The sequence below is a fragment of the Apaloderma vittatum genome, unplaced genomic scaffold (assembly GCF_000703405.1).
Source record: "Apaloderma vittatum isolate BGI_N311 unplaced genomic scaffold, ASM70340v1 scaffold11826, whole genome shotgun sequence".
Classification (NCBI taxonomy): Eukaryota; Metazoa; Chordata; class Aves; order Trogoniformes; family Trogonidae; genus Apaloderma; species Apaloderma vittatum.
Genome location: NW_009720074.1, coordinates 34,607 through 56,366, shown reverse-complemented (window position 1 = coordinate 56,366; position 21,760 = coordinate 34,607). Strand labels below are relative to the sequence as shown.

The window sequence follows — 21,760 nt, the reverse complement described above, 5'->3', positions numbered from 1 at the left end:
AGAGTTGGGGTTGTTCAGTCTGGAGATGAGAAGACTCCGAGAAGACATTTAAGACCCTTCCAGTACTTAAAGGGGGCCTACAGGAAAGATGGGGAGGGACTCTTTATCAAGGAATGTAGTGATAGGACAAGGGGTAATGGTTTTGAACTGATAGATGGTAGATTTAGATTATGTATTAGGAATAAATTCTTTACTGTGAGTGTGGTGAGACACTGGAACAGGTTGCCCAGAGAAGCTGTGGATGCCCTCCCTGGAAGTGTTCAAGACTGGGCTGGATGGAGCTTTGATCAACCTGGTCTAGTGGGAGGTGTCCCTGCCCACGACAGGGAAGCTGGAACTACACGATCTTTACGGTCTCTTCCAAACCAAACTATTCAATGATACTATGATTCTAAGTCCAGTTATTTTTCAGAAGCTCCACCAGAGCTGCAGGGGAGAGACGATGGACCCCATCCTAATCTGTCAGGAAAGTCTGAGCAGGCAGCCATGTGAAGGTATGCCATCACTTCCCTCCTTCCCATCCTCTGTAGAAGACATCCCATAGGCACTTCAAAATGGCTAAAGGTACAGGAGCAAATTAGAAAACTATTGTTATCAAGTAACCAGCTCACCTTTCTCCTCTGTTTTCCCTTTCTACTGGAGAGAAAGTAGTGTCCTGGCTGCCTGCTGTGCCCCTCTCAGACAAGTATTTAATCTTGGTTGGGTGGCTGACTGGGACAGCTCACCACCCTGCAACTGCTAACTAACTGGCCTAAACTGGTGCTGCCCAAATTGTGCTGTCTTGGATGGGATGTTGTTGGAATTGTCCTCTCTGCCTTGTCATCACACAGGACTCTAGAGATGGAGAATGAAATGAAGAAGCTTGTATCTTTGCAAAGAAACATTCAACAGAAGAGATTTCAAAACCTGAGTCGGTACTTTTTATGTCGATTCCATGACAGAAATATGTCAGAAGATGCTGCTGACATTCCATTTTCTCTCAAGAGTATTTATCAGGTTTTATTAGGGTAAAAATTGCTTTGAAGGCTTTACGTGCTGCTTCTGAGACTACAGCAGATTTTCTCAAACTTTTACTCCTGGAGGATATTTCTGGCAGCAATTACAGAAGGTCAAACTAAAGAACTCTACCTCTGGCACACAGAATGACTTCTATCCCTACCCAGCTTTGCCTGGTCATATGTTTGATAATAATAATAATTACAGTCACCCTGGGCTGAAGGGACACTCTGCTGAGAGTCAGAGAGAAAGCAAGCAGAACTGGAGACGGGGCATACCTCCCGTACTCACACGCTTGTAATGTGCTGCACTACAAGGTCACATTTAGCCAAGGTGTGACGAAAGCCAGGATTCTTTAGTGACGTGGAACAGGGCAAGAGGCTAAAGTGGCATAACACACAGACATACTGACCTGTGTTGAACCTGTAACCTGTATTTGTCACATTTTTTTTTGTTAAAATAAAAAATCTTTACATTGACAGTCAAGAAAAGAACAGTAAATGCCTTATTTGCAGCACCACTGAGATGATATATTCTGGCTTCCACACCTAAGCAATTACGCATGTTACATGCATGAGAAATCATTTACTGTAAATAGGGCTAACTGCTAGATTTGAAATGTGGGATGCCCCATACAGAGCACAAGTTCTACCCGGGAGACTGACTTTGAAGAGGTTATAGACATGGTAGGTGACCAAATGGATATGGAACTTCACGGCCAGTGCAGCTGCCAATGCAGAAGATGATTCTTGTGTTGTTTAAAATGATTATTAAGTCAAAAATCATATTACATCTGAGTAGGACACTTATGGCCTTATTATAGGACTAATATGTGAAGTTCTGATACCAGATTTGGAAGGATAGAAAGAGATTAGGAGTCACAAAAGAGACATAAATCAGGAAAGCATGTCTTAAGAATCTTTACTGAAGACTATGATATGTATTAGTCATGACAGAAATGAGATTCTTTATTCTAGATTAGAAAAATGTAATTAAAAAAATGGCTGAATCTAATGCCAGATAAATTTAAACTAGAAATAAGGAAAAATTAGTTAAAAAATGAACACCTTACAAAAAGGTAAGTCAACTTTCATCACAAAGTCCTGAAAGAGGAAATAATGTACTGCAGATCAGCCTAAAACTATTTGTTTGGTGTCGTTATCATTGGGTGAAAATGTAGAGACTATTCAGAAATTCAGACCAGATAGGTACATGCTCCATCTGACCTTAAAATCATGACTCAATAAAGATTCCGGGAGAATGTAAGTTAACTCCCCCATTATCCAACGGTACAGTCTTCTGATTAGTGGATCAAAACAGAATGAAAGAGATATAGGTTTAAGATTTTCCACTGTAAGCAATAAACTATGCAGAAAATGTTTATCTAGTTAATTAAATAATGGTTGGACTTACTTCCTGAAAAGAAGGAATCCATTTTGCAACATACTGAAGTAAGCACAGGGAAACTGGATTTTACATTACATGACTAAATACTATTTTTGGAGTCCATTCTGTCACTATCATGTGCTTTTCTGAATTACTGTACTGATGGGCAGAACAAATGTTATGATTGCAACATGAGAGGAATGAATAGTTGACAAAGTAACAGAACTTTATTACCTGTATATGCAAGAACATTAAGTACCACGTGCATTTTGGTAATATGTCTACATCAAGCAGCCACGGGAAATATAATGAATGCTTCTTACTGAAAACCGTTTTCTTAAAGTAGCTTTCAGCTTAAGGAGTGAAAAATCTTACCTGCAAACATATTGCCAGGTTCACTCTACAGCCAAGTGATGTGCTGACGGCCCGTGGATGGAGACCAAGGTCTTTAAATAATTTTGAAAATGACTGAGTAAGAGCTATCCGAGGTCGTTCTTCAGCCACTACTACACATGTCCGTACACGTGAAAGGTCCAGTCCCCTTGCCTAAAAAGAAGTTAAAAATGTAACAAAGGCCACAAATGCGCAGATTTAATGAAACAGAGCTAGTAGTACTTAAGTCTATTACGTAGGTATTCTGATTCAAGAGGGATAGCGGAATTAAGGCTACAGTGCAAGCATAATTTCCATCCTTCCTGGAGGCCGGATGGCCAGATGACAGTCTAATAGCCGTAGAAAAGCAGAAGTACTTGCTTGTCATCTCAAAGTAAGCATGCAGGAAGAGATGGGTATGCTAATTCTGGAGGAAGTGAATGCCATTTCTCAATATTAATTCAGAAAGTGAGCGAAAAACAGCAAACAGGAAGCAGCGTCTAGCCTTGGAAAAGCTGATTAGGAAATTATTAAGGAAGGATGGTAAGGGCTGGAGACATCATAAATACCAGTATCCCAGGATCTAATTTATTTCAGGAGCATACTGGAAATCCTAGATGATTTCCGAAATGTAACTGGCTACCTGGATTTTAATTTTTGGAAAAAAAAAAAAAAGAACATGCACATTCCTCGCCCCGGCAAATGAGGACAATTGGTTAAAACAACACAGTAGTTTTAAGTATGTGATTATTTAACTAAAAGGGTCCAAACCACACTACTGCTTCACATAATCAGGGAATTCATAAAGCACACTATACAATACAATATTCCTTGGGCCTCCTGGAGGCTTACATCTCTGTTTTCCAACACTTGCCTATCAACACAGGCTGCAAAGCAGATCAGAAAGCTTAGGTAAATATAAGTCTTTCCTTGATGTTTAAAAGCCTTGTGATCTGAAAGAGAATGACTGATATTCATATATAGCCTTTGGTGAGGAGTAATAAGGGTTCTGCGGAAGCTGCCCTTGCCCTCTGGTGATTTTTCTCCTCGCTGCAGACAATTAGCATGGTCCTTCGTGGCAGGACAGACTCTCGGACACCACCGTGCAGACCAGAGGTTATGCAGGACAGCAGAATTACTCACCTTCAGTGACTCTGTTTGCGAACCGAGTCCCTTAGTACAAAGCTCCATGACCGAATAGGAACAAAAAGTGTCTCTCACTTTGTACTGACTCACAGCAAGAAGCCACAGGGCAGGATTGGTCTCCAGTTCTGAGGGAGGAATCAGAATAGACTGGTGTCCTGAATACACGCTGTAAAGACACAAGATTCATTAACGGATGCTGCACGCCTGTGTCTGCAGATGTTTACAAGATATGGGGTACTAGAATATAAAGTTTATGCCAGCACTGAATGAACCATATAATGTCTTAGAGTGCTCTACAGGTCAGTAGTTTAACAAGAAGTTTAGCTCTGTTTTTTGTTACACCTTCAGAGTCTACGAAGAATCATGAGGAACACAGGTAGAGCATATTCCTAAAATCCTAATTTACTGAGAATGCCCATGGACTTTGCTGTTAGAACTGAACTGAAAAGCACAAAGTAACTCAGTTATTAATGGTGCTACTAAACAGTATTATAATATCAACAAAAATTATATGCTGCTGGCAAATAATTAAGATTGAATAATTACCATTTTAAGATACCTTGATTGTAAAAGTATTTAATTGCTTAATATGGAGATAACCTCTCTCTTACTGAGGCAAGCAAGAGGTTTGCAATCATTTCAGAGGAGTAAATCTGGCCCAAATTTAGCAATCCTTCTGGCATCCCTGGCGGCAGGGAGGCTGGATTAAAATGATCTCTAAGGTCCCTTCCAGCCTAGGCCATTCTATGATTCTATGATTCTAAATTTCTTCTTGGAAAGTTTTACAAACTTTTAAAACCCAGATCTCTTGTTTACTGGATAGCCAGTAAGCATAAGTATTGAGAAAAGACACTTGTTAGAGTCCCTGAAGGAAACAATTATGTCAGAGCTAATTTGTCGGGTATCCAAGATTCTCCCTAAGGGAAAAAATATTCCTGGTTTGGTATTTTTATTTCCCATGGCTCCTATGCTGCTCACTCATCTCAGACAGGCAGATTTACCACGAATTTTACAGTCTCCTCACATCTTAATTTGTGATTTACAGATACTTCAAATTGTAATGATCATAGCATGAAACCCCAAAATCACAGAGGTTCTGAGAAAGGAGGATAAAGCACCAGAGATTTATGGCGCACACCAGAGAAATTCATTTGTGACTTGAAAACTTGAAACGCCAGCTTGGTAAAGTCAAGCTAATGTTTTCAAATCCAAGTGCCTGAGGTAAGAAACGAAATGGAACTTTATTTTCAGGAATACGAGCATCTCTGCAACATGTGACATTAAGAATATATACACCTTTGCAATTCTTGAAGATCGGCTGCTCCCACAGCTTCCCTCCTTGCTGAGTGTCCCCACTATCCCCCAAACCCAGATAAGAGTGCTTTCAAAAGCTGTGCCATTTAGAACAAGGTTTGTGTGACCTGGATGCCTTTACTTGGTATGATAAAGGCATGAAAGGTACACAAGTCCAGCCACAATGGCAGTTAATAATTCAAATGAGTTTACGTCTCTGCTGGAGTGTGAGCCAGAGGATGTCACGGAATATGTATGAACTACAGTTCAAATAATTTAATTTATCATAGAGTAAAAATTTTATCTTTGACTGCTTGTCCACATTTACTCTGCTCTTGATGACTCATGACCAGTAACTTGCCATGAAATGATGTGTTCTTGGATACGGCTGACATAATGACTATGGCATGGGACGGCCCAATGAAGCATTATGCTTTTATGTTGCTTTATGGAATCAGAATAAAGTATGACTGAACCTCCAGCGTGTGCTTCATAAACATGTGAAAAGACATGTTGGCAAAGTTACTCAAGCCTGAAAGGAGTATGCCCTGAGCTCGAGTGACAGATCAAACCCAGCTAGGGAGTAGTAACAGTTTTTACTATAAATATTACTACATTCTTTATTTCTTAGCCAATTCTATTAAGCTGAGAAGACCAAAAACATCTTAGTTCTTCACAAATTTAAAGTTAGGACCCTACAGACAATCAAGGTGTGTGATCTCACTAGTAAATACATAATTCTTACAAATAGGAAGCTGTAACCACTCCAGTAAGAACCTGGGATGGGCTCCAATCTCTATGAAAATAGAGATTCAGCACAAATCTTTCACCCTGTCCCTGAACTCCTCTAGTTGATGCAACTAATACCAGGAGAAAATAAAAAGAATCTGCACAATAATACAAAAGCTGCCAGGAGGTCAAACGTGGGAGAAATATTACTCAGAATCTCATTAAGATCCTGTAAGTGCCACTTCTCAACTGGGCAGAACATCCCAAAATTAAAACAAAATCAAAAGAACAAATTTTAATCCAGTACTGAAAAGTGCCCCCACAAAGTACTAAGCGAGGAAAATGCAGTGGAACAGAAAATTGATTCCAAGTGCATTTTACCAGGAAATAGTCCAAAATGTTGGAATTTGGGAATACAAATTTACACCAAAGACAAATCTTTCTCCCTGGGGTAAACTGTCCCTCTCTCGATCAACTTATTGCGGAGAAGTAAGCAAGGTATTTGTGTTTGCTCTTAACCTCCTGCCAACCGCCACGAAGCAAAGCTTAGGGAATTGGATGCAAAACAACCCCATTTTCTCCAGACTGAGGGAAACAAACACTCTTATGATCAGACTTTGACTAAAAAAATCACTCTGATTACAGGGAAATAATTGAAAAGATGTTGTCAGTACCTTTTCTGTGTGTTCTAATCCCTCTGAAGTACTAAGGAGTTAACGAATAAACTGCAGAGCAGCAGGAAGGAACTTTCTGTGGTGCAGAACCTCAGACATGTGCTGCTCTTGTCTGCAGTACATAGACCCACAGGAAGATGATACCATGCCTGGAAACTTGATGATCAACACAGACTTTGCCTGTCAAGCTGCGGTTTAATAACACATGCATATCATCTGATTTGCTAGAGCAGTTGGTGGAACTAGGAGAAGAATTACAAAGACCCATTTCTGGTGTGAATGTGCCAGTTCCACAGCTGAAGTGGTTTATGCAGCACCTGGCCACCACGATGCCAGTCATCGCTTGGCTCACCTACCTGAATCAATCTCAGAAACACTCTGCAGTTTTTTGTGAATCACTCCAAACAACAAAACGTTCCTGGTAGCCACACACCGTTGCAGATTGCCAGATGTTATACTTCCATGTTAACCCCTGAAAAGCTGTTATGTCACCAATGCTTTGGTTGAGAGAAGCTGAGAAAAGCAAGATACTCCCTTATACACCTGGAACATGCTCTAACATCTACTACTCTATCCCTGAGATTTTAGAGGGTGTTTGCTTAGTATGGATGCCAGCAATCAAGCAGAGGACCACACGTCTGAACAGGATGCAGTTGTGGAAGGCTGCTTTGGAGATGCTGGATAAAGCAAGGTATGATCCCAAACCTGTAGGAAGTTCTGTCAATGCCACATTCATGTAGAGATGTTTGGTAGGCACCTCTAGATACAGTGTATTCTTGATATGATAGAGTTAACCCCGAAACTGAGGCCCTGAACCAATACCCAATTCCATCTCCCCTTGAAACATGATGGTCATGAAGAGATGGTTTTGCTGTTCTCATACTGGAAACAAGAAAATCATGAACACTGTGGCATCAGGGTGATCAGATGGGATACTAGGAAAAAAAAATGGGAGTTTAAGTATAATTTGTAGAAGCTAAATTCTGAATTTGCAATGATATATGATATATTGGACTAGGTGCAAGAAATTAGTTATATAAATACTGGGAAGGAACTGAAGCAAGATCGTTTCTTCTACTGCTGTAGAAATCTGTCACCACAAAAGTAACTGTCTCCTGACAGAAGTTGGAATGGGAGTAGACATGGTGCGGAACTGCGGAGATTATCTGGGAGACCTGGACATCTGTTTATCAGTCTCCACACCATTTTTAGAAAATGCAAAAGGAGTAGGCAAAGAAGAAGAAAAAAAGACTACACAGCACCCCTGCATCACCTTGTAACAATGACTTTTGGGATGCAGATGTAGAGTGAAATGAAGTGGTAGCTGAGGTGGGAGATCACCTTTTAGAAAAGAATAGTCTTCTTTCAGGGGACTGCAAAGCAATCTGGGGGGAAAAAAGCATTCATGGTGTGGACAAAGCCTTGGATTCTGACGGTAAGTGAAGAGCCTTGTCTGCCTGCACTAAGCAAGGGCTGCCCAAGGACAGGAATACTCCAGCTAAACGCACCAGGATGTATTTTGGTATGACGGCACCATCTGATCACAACACCAGTTTCACTGCCTGGCAGGCTCTTCTGGCAGCATATGGAGATGCCTGGAAGGACATTTTGGCACTTCACTGTTCCACCGAGCCAAAGATTTACCCCATGTTGGGCTGAGGCAGATTAACAGTAAAGTCTGAGGTTTTATCATAGTTCCAGAAATTTAAGCAGGGCAATAAATGCTGACAAATGGCAACTGCAATTCGCAATTGCATTCTGGCAGGCTATTGATACACCTCTGCCCTTCCTTCTGGTGTCCTTCTCAGGTGATATGAGTGGTTTCCCACTTAACTGCAGGAGGCAGGTAGGTAGTCCTGAGTCTCGTAAGTACACGCATTTAGTTTCTGCACTTCTACAGATGATAACTGGCATTTAATGGTGAGGGATGGGTATGGTAGAGCCCAAAATAATTGAATTGCCATGCCCATGATGCTAGGTCTGTGAAAAGAGCCTGCATGCTGAGGGACCCTGACTGGGACTGAGTAAAATCCTTTGCAATCATCTGGACAAGAGCTTGTGGCAAAGATGGTACAGGCCACAGAGGAATGTGTTTGGGCATGTGTTTGACCTAGGCTTCATAAAACATGGGCCAAAATTAAATCTTCAGTTCTCCTGCAAGACCCTGTATGTGCACACAAAGGGGCTTTTGAAGAACAAGTAAAGCACCACCTACAGAGTCCAAAGATGCCCAGCTGGTACACAGTGCATGATCAGCATGACTGCACATGGCAAGCAGATAAGCAACCAGTGCTGGAGAGACAGAGATATTTCACACACAAGTTTAACTAATGTGCAGCAAAAGGGATCATTGCGTAGGGCACACAGAAAGGGGAATATCTCACCCGTAAAAGTCAATATGTTTCTGGTGCTGAAAATACATCCAGTTTTTACAACTTCCACTTGAGAGTACTGGAAACTGGTGTGAAAGTGGAGCCATAACCCAGCACTTTGCTTTAACTCAAACTGTGGGGTTGGTACTCCAGTCAGACACCTGGAAGTCTTTGGTTCACACTGAAATGCCAGTATTTTGTTCCTGCAGTGACTGCACTACGCCCTGCACAGCGCTGTCTGCCCAGAACAAGAGCCAGAGCTTAATTCAAACTTCTTGTTACTGCCATGTCTTCATGGCTTCAACCTTCCCTTTCCAGAGATGTGCTTCAGCAACCTTTGAGCTTCACAAGGGAAGCTTTCTAAAATGGCTCCAGGTTGCTCCCGGGCATTTCTGAACTGATGTGTAATTTCTCATTGTGAAGCTGTTGTCAACTGCTCCTGAGCACAAACACATCATCCAGCAGCACCACGAGTGGGAATCATACACTTGGAACTTGGGAGTGCTTAAGGCCATTTCAACACAAAGTCCCTTCGTCTAAATATTTAAAGCAGGTGAGGAAGTTTTTGAAGTTTGTTTCTATTTTGTATTGAAGACAAAAAGAGATGGCCATCTTGCCTGCACAGAGAACACACAGCCTGAGGTTACCTGGAGGATGCAGACAGCAGTATCATTTCTCTTTGCCTTGGCACTCCTAAGGCAGGCAGAGACTAAACTCAGCCAGCTCAGTTCATTACAGCACAGTTTGTATTTATAAGCCATTGCTCAGACCTAAGCACTGCTCAGGTGCCTCAGCACCACCTCTCCTGCCCACCATGTATGGGCAGGTGTACAAAGCCAGTGGAGTTAAGTCTGTCAACACATGGCAGAACTCATGTATCAAGGTCATTCAGGGCTTTCAGCTGCCCTTGAACCTTCTAGACTTGAGGCAAGTTTAACAGAACTGTTGTAATGTGGAAGAAATGCAAATAGCCTCTTCCATAAATTGCCGCTGGAAACAGGCACAGAGCAGTGCGTGGAGAGATCCACCTTTACATTCCTCCTGCCCCAGTTACGCACTTTGCAAAATGCATGAGAGATGGCTATGTTCAAATCCTTCCCTTCCCATGTCAGAGTTATCCTCTTCTGATGCAGCATTTAGGCTTCTTTATGCAGTCCTGCCTTTAATTTGCTATAAATGAGTTGGAAATTGGGTGAAATGCTCATGCTTGCCAGATATCTTTAAGTTAGCCTGAAAAAAACTAACAATAATTAATGAGTCCTTGCACACTAACGTTTTCTCAAATGCAGTTCTCATGTTAATGCTGCAGTTCCTCGCTTACTTCTGGCACAGTTCCACCTGTGTGGTTAACAAGAAACCTTGCAGTCTCTTGCTGTAGAAGCTACCCAGCAGCACCAATGGGGGCTTCAGCTTGTGGCTATGGAACAGACACAGCAGGAGCAGGACAGAAGAAAACCACTTCACTGCACTTTACCTGGAAAGCCTTCCCAGCACCATTTTACGGTATTCCTGGTCTTTATTACATGGTCACTGTGGACCAGAAAATTCAGTTCCTCTGGACCAGTTTGAGTCTTACTGACTTACACTATTACAATCTCAGTTTCTGAGAATATATATAAAATTTATTTAAAATTATTAATGTATGTAATTTCAACAGCAGCAAGGACAATACTATCTTCTAGTGGTAAAAGTAGAACTGCAATATGAGTTGGCTTAGCTAGACTAAAACAGAGAGAAAATTCTTATTCTCTTGCTCAGAGACTATCAGTTAAGTAAATTCTCACTAATGAAGTGTCGAACGCTCCATGCTGCTCCACAGTGAGAAGCATTAAGATAGGGACATCGTAATTGCAGGAAGCATTTCTGAACAACGGGACTGAGTATTGATTTCTTGTTTTACATTGGAGAACACTTAATTATTCTTTTCTTTTAAAGAATCTAATACATTTTAAAATGTAACACAACCCAAGTCAGAATATTAGGATCATCCTCTCAGAATGGATAAAGGAGACGATTAAAGAGAAAAATGTGAAAGTAATGTATTCTTTTTCTGAGTCACTAGTAAGAACCTGTTAAAATCAGGAAGTTTGGCGTTTGTAAACTCACATGAGGCTGATGACTGCCACCAAACCCAGGACGTGCTCTTCAATGACAAAGGCTCCAAGGAAACCCTGCTGGAGCTGGAGCATGCAGCCAGTTTAGAAGGAACATGGTAAATCTCTCTTTTTTTTTTTTTTTTTTGGAATATATTGCTCTGCTTTGCAAGGTTTCTTTTCTTTGTTATTTTATACCCTTTAGGCTATAATATAATAAATTTAAAAAAACCAAAAACTTTGCAAAACTATGCAATATATTCCAAACTTACCAAAGGACTGGCTCCATGCTCCAGCAGTTTTCCTAAGTAGCTCTGACCTCACAGAATGGGGCATTCTGGGGCACCACAGTGGAGCAGGCCAGCACAACGTCTAAGCACCTACAACGGGGATTAAAGGTTAGTCCTCCTGCATTCCTAAGTCAATGCCTCCTTTGGTCTAGTTAATAAAGGGATTAAAATGTACTTGTCATCTTAAGCATGCCCAGCAAAGGAGGCTGCTTTCTCTTTCTGCTGGGCTTCTGAAACAAAGAGTTCCTACTTAACTCTCAAAACTCCTCAAAAAATGAAGATCTAATTTCATTTCCATATGCCATCAGAAGTATTAATTTAGTTAATGGGAGTGGTGACAGACAGTCATAACTTTACAGTCGAATCCTCTGAGGTAGAAATCTGAGCTGTAAACTGCTGAGGAGGATTTGAGTGTGCCGAACTATAAAGAGTAAAACACAAAGCTATAAAGTTTTACATTATGAAGAGGAAGAGTCTAATAACCATCAGGACGTATTTTTTTGCTATCACATCAAATACTGATTTCTAAAATAGTAATGAAATGGAAATTAAGACTGTAAGTGGAATTAAGGAAGCTGTATCTGATGTCAGCTTTCTCTAAATGACAGTTGCAATTCAAGCAGTCTGCGATTTTTCCGGTTTTACAGGAACAGGAGATCCGTGGCAAAGAAACCGACACCATGATACCCAAGATGAGTGTTGCTGGCATGATCCCTTCAGCTCCCTCATTTCCTTACTCTTCTTTGAAAATGGTATATAATTTTCTATTCCTTCTACAAGCTACAGAGGAGCACAGACCTTGAATGCTTTCTTCCAAAGGTTTGCTGCCTTATTCACTTGCCAGTCATAAACAATCTTCTCCCAAAGGCTGAATACTATCAATACCAGGAAGGATCTAAGGGCAACAAATGCTTATCTGTTCCAAATATGGTTCTGGAAGAATAAAACGTTTCTGTATTCAGGAGAGTCATGGGCACCACAAATTACCTGGGTTTGTCACAATTCAACATTTTATCTGCATTTTTTGCCTCTATCATGATGTTGCAGAGAAGTTATTCTTGGATGCTCTATGTCCCAACATCAGCCCCTACAATAAGACACTCCTTAGCTGAATTCTCCTGTGGTGCTCTACAGTCCTTTCCTGGTGTCACACAGCACACCATGGAGGATTTGGCAGCAGAACAAAGGTCTAACAGTGCCGACATCACAGCGTGCTGAAACACCTAAGTCTACATAAGAAATAGTCAACTGACTTTAAAAAAAAATCAACATTTTAAATTTTTAACATAAACAGAGTGATTCAATCACAATCTCAGAACTTCTGAAAGGTTTTCTGATTTTTTTTGCAGCCTCAGTATTTCTTTTTGTGTTGGGGAAATAAGAGTTTAAAATAAAATTAGTTTTCAAACGAAAGAAATATCTAATCCTTATATAAAATCTGAAATAATATCAGGGCAAGTATAGTTTAAGTCAAGAAAGACTGATCAAGAATATCAAGAAGATAATACTGCTACTGTTTGCTCCATTTAATCTTTAATAACAGATATTTTTCAAGGGCAGTAACGCAGGCCAATAGCCTACTTTTAAATAAGAAATACTTGCTGAAAATCAATTGTTGCAGTTCTTATCAATTAACGCTTCTTTCAGGTGTGTAGTAAATTGGTAAAAAGTTTATCCAGAGTATTTCTATTGCCCCGGGTTATCTTCATTATAGTACCTAAAAATGATAGTACTTCTATCACCAATGAATGTTCTAGGGAGGTAGCAAAGATGTTGGACTAGGGTGAGTCTAAGATGCCTTCATAAAAATGTGCTCCATCAACACTCCCATATTTCTTCCCCTTTGCCTCTGCATCAACCCAGCTATCTTTGGAAAAAAAATAAAAAAGGAAAAAATCGATGGAACTGCTTTCAGCACTGAACTACAACTTCCCTGGAGTACAGAGATTGACAGAATTGTTAGATTTCTAAACTTGTTAGTAACAAAGTAGCTGATTCACATTTCACTAGAAACGTGTATTTTCTGATAGCTTTGCTACTGCCATAGAAGTATCGTTCTGCATGAAAACACACTTCCATGCCTCTGCAAAAGCCACATTCCTAAGTCCCACAAACGAGGAAGTCCTCAGTATCTATTCATTCTTTCAGATTAGAGAATGAAGAGGACACCAGGAAACCACTTCTTTAAGGTAATACTGGTAGAACACTGTTTTCATCAAAAAAAACCAGCCAGACTTTGCAGAGACAGCAGTGAAACAGCACAAGGTCAATAAGCGGCCGTGTTGATGCTTTGCAATTGTAAGTTTAAACACCCACAGCCATGGCCCAGCTCAAACAAAGCATGTCCGTGCGGCACTCTCCATAGAGCTTCCAGCAATTCCAGTTGCCTGTATCAGTGCTAGACGTATCGTCCCATCCTTTAATCCCTCACATCACCCAGTTTGTTGTGGTACAGGACAACAGAAACAGTATTTCAAAAGGCTGAGGAGAAATCTCACCTGCAGAGGCACCAGAGGACAAACCCAAGTCCACAGTAGGGGTCCAAGCAGATCGCGACTTCTCTGGAGGGATAAAGCTCACACTGCAGCTTAATAGAACGACAAAAGGCACTAGTGGCTGCATGAGACATCTGAAAGACAACAGCAAAGTAATTAAAATGATCGACTATGTCATTTGAAAAGCTCACTCCCAAACTGTGCCAAGTGCTTACATCAGTTACAGGATAAAGAAAACAAATAAATATTGACTCTGTGCTCAGTGTAAACACACGTGTAATTTATATCTAAGAAAACATAATTTTCCTTCCAGAGGGCATCCAAATAACCGTGAAAAGGGAGGGGAGACAGAATGAATGATACGTTTGAAGTGATTTAGGGAAAAAGCTACGAGTGGTTTAAAGATGTGCTCCAAGCTGTATGCAGAGCTAATGATAACAAGCTAAACTTCCTGGAAGAACAAAGGAATGAACGACTGCAGGATATGAATGAAGTATTTTGTTGATTAGTAACACATTTCTAAGTACATATTTCTTAATACAATAAATAAGAAAGGCCAATGCACTTTTCAAATCAAAGAGGATTTTGCACGCAAATGGCACTAAGGACCTAATCACTCAGTGATAAAGATCCCTAATAAACATCATAAAGTTTCTGTAAAGTGTCTTTATGTTATCCAGCTTCCAGTTGAGAAATTGCCTGTTAAAATCTTGGTAAGAAAGCACTCAGAGATAAAACAAGCAGGAAGTAGAAACAAAAGTCCTGATCAAAAGGACATTATTCTAATTTTTTTTCTGAGTGTTAGGATGTTTCTCACACTCACCCATCCTGGCTTAGATGTTCTGACTACAATGGGAACAGAATTACATCTTTTAATCTCTGTCCTCTTTGTTAATAACAAGAAAGCTACCTGTTTTGGAAATACAGCCTGGAAAGGATTTAATTCATCTAACCTTTGATCTCTGCCACAAACTGAGCTAGTTGCCTTATATACTCTGGGAGTCAATGGAGAGGAACAGGCACTTGGAAGGTAAAATTTATTTGATCTTAAAGTAAACAGGGGAATAAAGCTCCCGAAGTGACCTTTTCTCCATTGCCAATGAGCCGTAATTGAGGCTGGACATGGTCCAAGTGATGCAAAAGGATCAGCTCAGAACAGGTGTCCACACGGTGATCGCCTGCAGTTTGCAGAAATTAATTCTGCTCTAGCTAAATCAAGACCACTTTTTCACACAGAACTGAGCTCTATAGGTCTAGAACTGGTGTTATTGTGAATTTTTACACCATACTAGGTGCAAGCTAGTGAAAAGTTAAGAGTACATGTAAGTAGAATCTACTACTTCCAAAGTGATGACAAATGTTTATCAACTTCTCAGAAGCCACATACATTGCTTAGTCATTTTTTTAATTTAACACCACTGCACTATGAATATAAGCCTTGTGGCCTCTTATGATCCTTTTATAATTAATTAATCACTAGTGATGATCTAGTAAATGGTAACTGTTTACGTAAGCTCATTCAGTCAGTGACCTGGAGGCTTTGTGACCCAGATTTCACAGGCTAATCAAGAATTCCTTGATGGATTTATCTGGATTTCCCTTTAGCCACATTAAAACCAGGTTCATTGACTTGTCCTGACTTTTGACTGTCTTTGAAGCTTTTCAAATCCTGACTTTGCATGGTTAGTAGCCATTTCTGCAAGTCAGATAAGGTAAGAATTCAGACCTGATTTAGTACGGATGACTGCATCTGAAACAGTCATTTACAGCTCGGTTTAGACGAAATGAAGACTTACGTGACATTCACCCCATTCAAAAATAGACGTTTCAGATAAGTCGGATAAATTACATCCTAAAATTCCCTGCTTCTCTCTGTGGATTATTGAGGAGCCCAAGGACTAGTCCACAATCTTTAGGCATTGTAGCTATTTCAAGTTAGATGAAATGAATCTTCCGTGAGTGTCCAATATGTGACCATCAGCCAGCTCAGCCACTTAACAATCAGTTGACCTCGGGTTGGTCACTTCATTGCTCTGTCCTTCAGACTGTCCATCTGAAAAAATTATGGTTTCTGTGTTTGTAAAGTATGCTGGCAACTTCTGAAAATGGATGGATCGTGCCGAAGAGTATGAAGAATTCAATACAGGCTGTACATCAGCAGAGATTGCTGAACCAATCATAATCCTTGGATATGCAACAGGTAAGACTAAGGAAGTAACAGGTAAAATTGAGACAGTGATTTTGCTTCTGTCTGCGTGGTGGTAAAACCAGCACTGGAATAATACATAAGTATAGCAGCTAGTTAAAATAGTTCTGATGAATTGTGGCTAGAGGGCTGGGGAAAACGGCAGACTAGAGATTTTAAGAATTGAGATGCTTGAACTTATCAAATAAACCCATCATCGAATTTTTTGCTGCTTACTCTAGTATTGTACTAGGTGAACATACCACAGATATCTGGAGTTCCCTTAATTGCAATAAAAAGAGAATATTGAAAACCAGTACCCAGTGGCTGGGTTGCAATAAGGAAGAAACAATGCGTGGGCACTGGAACTAGTAGAAAAAGGATGACTGAGTCCTATTTTCTTCATAAAATGTAAATAATAGATGCATTAGTTGAAGACTGCTCCAGCCAGACAAACTAGTGGGTTCCCCAATTCAAGCCTTGTGCTCCCCAATTCAGGAGAGACAGGGGCCTACTGGAGAGAGACCAATGGAGAGCTACGAGGGTGATAAAGGGACTTGAACATCTCTCCTGTGAAGAGAGACTGAGAGAACTGGGGCTGTTTAGCCTTGAAGGGAGACGGCTGAGAGGGCACCTTATTAACGTACACAAATGTCTGAGGGGTGGGTGTCAAGAGGAAGGGGACAATCTCAGTCAGTTGAGTGTGATGCTAACAGCGCCAAGGTTGCAGATTCAATTCCCGTCCGGTCCCCATGTGTTGCCTGATCTGATCTAGTCAACAGGTGGTGTCCCTGGTGACAGTCAGGGAGGCTGGATTAAAATGATCTCTAGAGGTCCCTTCCAATCTCAAACATTCTATGACTCTACGATCTGCAGGTGTATTGGAACAAAATTTTTAGTCTGAGGAGGAGCAGAGGAGCTAAACTTGCCACCCACAGTACTATGGTGAATATATAATAATTAATTTAATGTGAATGGAATCAAATAATGACTGGAAGAGAGGAATCAATCTGATTTCTATTAGCAAAAATCAAGAGAAGTTACAGATCAGGAGTAGCATACCACCTGCCAGCCAGGTGTGACAGTAGGAATGCCAGCTTTAACAAGAAGTCCTTACCTTTACCCCTGCTAGCATGCCAGTTGTGGAGACACTGAAGTCAAGGTAAGCAAGCGTTTCAGGGTTAGAAGGTTTGTAGATCTGTGCAGGTCGCTTCTTTGGCAAATCGTCTAGTGAAAACAGAGAAAGAAAATGCGTGTGTCTTACTCCCATGACAGACAGATCTCTGAGTACTCAACAAATACAGCGGTAAAAGAAAACGCGGAGGTCTCTTAGCCTCTGTGCTCACCTGTATCTAGTACCGGAGGCCACGTTCTGACATCCACTGCTGCTGCCGCCTCTCGTGACCGTAACAATTTACATATTAATTGTGTAGTCATTAAGCAGGCAGAGCGGCTCACCTAGGAATTTAAGAAATAAATAACAACACAAAGGGATACTGATTAATTCTCCCATGAAAATGAGCACGACCCTGATTTATTTTCTGCCAGAACAGGACACAGGTATATTAGTCTTTTTTTCCAATCATGAGGTGGAAAGACACACAAAAAATGCAGCTCACAAAGCAGAGTCACGTGAGTTTTACAAATTATGTGAAAATAGCACTTTGAGAAGAGTGCTGTAATTAAACTAAAGGTACTTTAATCGTTAGACTTCTCCAACACATTATATCAGTTATCAACCCAGAATGCCAGTACAGAAGACAGTGACCAAAACATTTCCTATGTGATGGTAATACATCTTTGTTTATAAACAACAGTTTCACATAACCCAAAACTTAGCCTGACAATTATATAAATAATTTGACTATCTTAAGTCCTTTTACATTAGCCATATATTTCTAATTCCCGTGATAATCCACTGGTAACTTGTCTGATATCAGCAAGAGTAGCTCTAGACCAGAAATTGTGCAAGCTGCACTAAGAAATGAAATGGTGAGTTTACTGCAAATACCATCGGCACTGGAATTCAGATGACACACGCTGAAGGTGTTATCCTTTTCGAGTTGCTATTTTTAAAAATTTGTAAGTAGCAACTACAAGAATATTTCTTACTGATTACAATGGATTTAAATAAGGAACCATTCAGACAAACATAAATATGTTAAGCACTGAAGATTGTACAGACGAAAAACTAAAAAGGCACTATCATTTGTCTTCTTTGAGAATCTGTGCAAATATTGCCAAGAGTATTTTTTTACATGAGGAATCCAAAATATTTAATTATACACTGAATTTCCAATGCAATATTTGCACAGATTCTCAAAATTCTGGAAGACAAATGATGCTGTCTTTTACTAAGGAAATCTGTATGCATACATACACTAAATTCTACCACTGAGCAGAAGAGATCAGCTTCTGTTGACAGTAAACTCATGGAGGGCAACTTTACAGAGCACATGAAGAAATTGTAAGCATACAAGCACTGACTCAAGCTCTGCTAACTTCCTCTAACTTCAGGATTGGGATTACCTACATATTTCAAGCTAAATGTGAAGACAAATGAAGATACTACAGCATCCCTCAATCCAATCATGTCACAGTCATGGCAAGGCAAGGTTATTCTTACATGGCTAATCTTAAATCTATGGAAATCTTGATTTGGGATACAGTGAAGCCATAAAACAAGAAGAAATTTCAAGAGGTAGTTGTTACTAGCCCTCTCAGGAATTATATTATGTTGAAGATCAGGAGCTTCACTAAAATATAGAATGTCAAGGTCTGGAGAACAGCAAATCCAAGATGAACACATAGGGATGGTGGGAAGGACAAAGAAGACATGTTAGCTACAGGTTATCAACTGCTTGAGATGGGGCTCAGTAATGTTCAGTTAGAAGTTCATCACCAAAACACAATCATGTAGGCCAAATTTTGCTCAGAAGTCATTCTTACTGCCTTCAAAAGTCACCGTGTAGACATACAGCGTGCCAGGACAGGCTTTGACCTCATTACATTAGGAAATTTGTACAACTGCATTGGCAATGAAGGAACAGCCTCAATACATAAATTTCTACAAACTTGTGTCGCTGTAAAAACTAAAGAAAATCCGGTATAAAACAGAGCTGAGAGGCTTCTAAGTCAAACTGGCATTAACATGGTTAATAAATTTCAACACTTTATTTGAAGTTAGTCTATTGAAGGGACAATGATTACAAGTCAGCTTAAATCTGTCACGAAACCAAACATCTAGTCTGGCTATTAAACATCAAGGGAAAATCAACACATTTTACATCACTTCTGTAATTTTAACAACTGATGTTTAAACTCATGAGTACCAAAACATTATATAAGGAGAGCCTGAAGACTATAGGACGATTTCTCATACTCCTACTGATACTTGATTGCATCAAGATGTCACAAGGAAAGCCACAATTTATAACTCTTTACTACTTATTACTTGAAAATACCACTTTTGTTTCAGCTTGCTTTTTCAGAGACTCAAATTTCCAATCAATAGGTTAGAAACCATCAGATGTAAAAGGCTATCTCTTTGTAGCCATTTTACTTCCCTCAGTAACAAGGACAATACAGTTACTTACGTGCAATAAAGACCAAACATTATTAGATAAAGCCAAAATACCAAAAGAAAGCACTGAATGAAAGAGTCTGAGTAACACTTCTCTAGGCGAAACAAAGTACAGACCAACATCTTCACAACAGGACTTTGAAATTGCTTCAAACTGCGAAACAATTAGATGTACAGAGCTGTGCACAAATCACCATCAGGTCAAGCTAAGCTTTCCGTTGGGATTTTTCTCAATAGTCAGTGTAGCATTGCCAGGAGAAGAATCCTACCATTCCTGGCATAGAGCTAAATTCAAGAAAGCACTTCAAATATATTTCTTGAAAGCAGTAGCATAACTGTGGCAAAATGTGACAGGGGAAGTCAGAAGGTTGTGTGCTGTCAAGCAGCGTTGACTCTGCAACACAACAAAGTCCTGAACCTTTGGAAAGAATACAACTCTTCAACCTACACCGCCACTTGCTGAAGTTACCATTCCTAAAGACGGTGCAAATCCATTGCCCGTTTAATCTACTTGTGCAATTTCATGTGTCTGCTCACCTCCACAATCATCTTCACTGTAGGTAACGTGGTAGCTATGTTCTGGGGATGTGGAGGTCGAACTGTTATTGGCACACAGCCTGCATACAGGCATCCGTAAAATGCGGCAATCAGGTCTATTCCTGCATGAAGAACAAAACAAAAAATCCTCTCCTGAAAATCAAATCGTTTAATCACAGACACCTATGTCAGCACAAATATTACTTGCAACTCAACTCGGAAGGTTAAATGATGGACTAAGCCCTTTAACAGACTTCTTTTTTCAGCCCCTTGTCAGTATTTGTTCAGCTTCACTGATTCTTTTCAATTGTACTGTTCTGAGCATGAAAAACCAAAGGCAACACACAAAGCTGTGGCCAGATACCATCATTTAGGTGAAATATGCTTTTATGATCAGGAACTAACCTGTTTCTATCAGCTGCAGAAAACACATCTGGAGGATTCCTTAAATATTGTCTTTCTCGTGTCATTTTTAACCTCAGATATGCAGTGTTGATATATCTACTTGAAATTTTACAGTAAAAAAAGGGTGTCATGATTTTGAAATCCTGCTTCTAACATGAAATCAGGGGTTATTCTATATAAATATTGATTGCAGGCAACAGATTGCAGACAGCACACTTCAAGATATCTAAGGAGACTGAACAGACAACAGGACAAATATCACAGAATCACAGAATCATTGAGGTTGGAAAAGACCTCTGACATCATCAAGTCCAGCCAAGATCTCCTGAATCCTGTTGTCTGATAGCTCTCTAGTGCTGTACACAGGCTGTGATAAGACAAAAACTGGGGTTACAGTATCACAGTATGCTAGGGATTGGAAGGGACCTCAAAAGATCATCTAGTCCAATCCCCCTGCCAGAGCAGGAACACCTAGATAATGTTACACAGGAAGGTGTCCAGGCAGGTTTTGAATGTCTCCAGAGAAGGTGACTCTACAACCTCTCTGGGTTGTTTTATTCTTTCAGTGAAAAAGGATCTGCAGTAGTGGTAGGTTATTGTTCCTTCAGTAAAATGTGTTATTCATGGGAAGTGAAATACAGAAAATAAAATGTTACATTTATAATACCAGTCTTCCATTGTAGAAGAGGTTTTCTCATATTAACCACTGAGAAATTACTCCTATAAGTGTCAAACAAGGGTTAACACAAGCTTAAAAGCTCTTACTTAAAGGGATGAAAATCCAAGCCAAAGAGAGCTGGCTAGATTAAAGATCTATTGAGGAAATAGTGACTATAATTTGGTATTTCTTAATCATATGCTATTTATTCATCATATTTATACTCTAAAAACATGGATTACTTCCTAGATATTGCTCATAAAAGGCAGCACTTCCAAGAGGGAATTCAACAGGTGAATCTAAGAACGCTCAGCAGATGCAATATTTTAGCAGAACTGTGTGCTCATAAAATAGTATATTTCTAGCAAATTAAAACTGTTTGTAAGAGACAGGTTTTAAAAACACAGGTTAATCTTAAATTGAACTCAAAGGAACAGTATCTACGCGTATACGCAAAGAGAAATTCTCTTAACTATCTTCGATCCCCTTTGAAAAGTACATAAGGCAATTATTTTGTGTTTTGCCAATTAACAAGGTTTCCAGGTC

At 40.0% G+C, this 21,760-nt stretch overlaps 1 protein-coding gene across 1 annotated transcript in view; it reads right to left on the bottom strand.

The window, feature by feature from the left end:
* DIP2C (DIP2 disco-interacting protein 2 homolog C (Drosophila)) overlaps positions 1-21,760 on the bottom strand; it is a gene marked incomplete at its 5' end in the record, with an annotated part of 80,332 nt that overhangs the window by 32,266 nt on the left and 26,306 nt on the right. The window contains 6 exons of the mRNA XM_009870886.1: positions 2,758-2,928; positions 3,898-4,066; positions 13,850-13,980; positions 17,149-17,258; positions 17,378-17,489; positions 20,152-20,273. Coding sequence (XP_009869188.1) covers positions 2,758-2,928; positions 3,898-4,066; positions 13,850-13,980; positions 17,149-17,258; positions 17,378-17,489; positions 20,152-20,273 — 815 coding nt within the window. The remainder of the gene's footprint in view (positions 1-2,757; positions 2,929-3,897; positions 4,067-13,849; positions 13,981-17,148; positions 17,259-17,377; positions 17,490-20,151; positions 20,274-21,760) is intronic.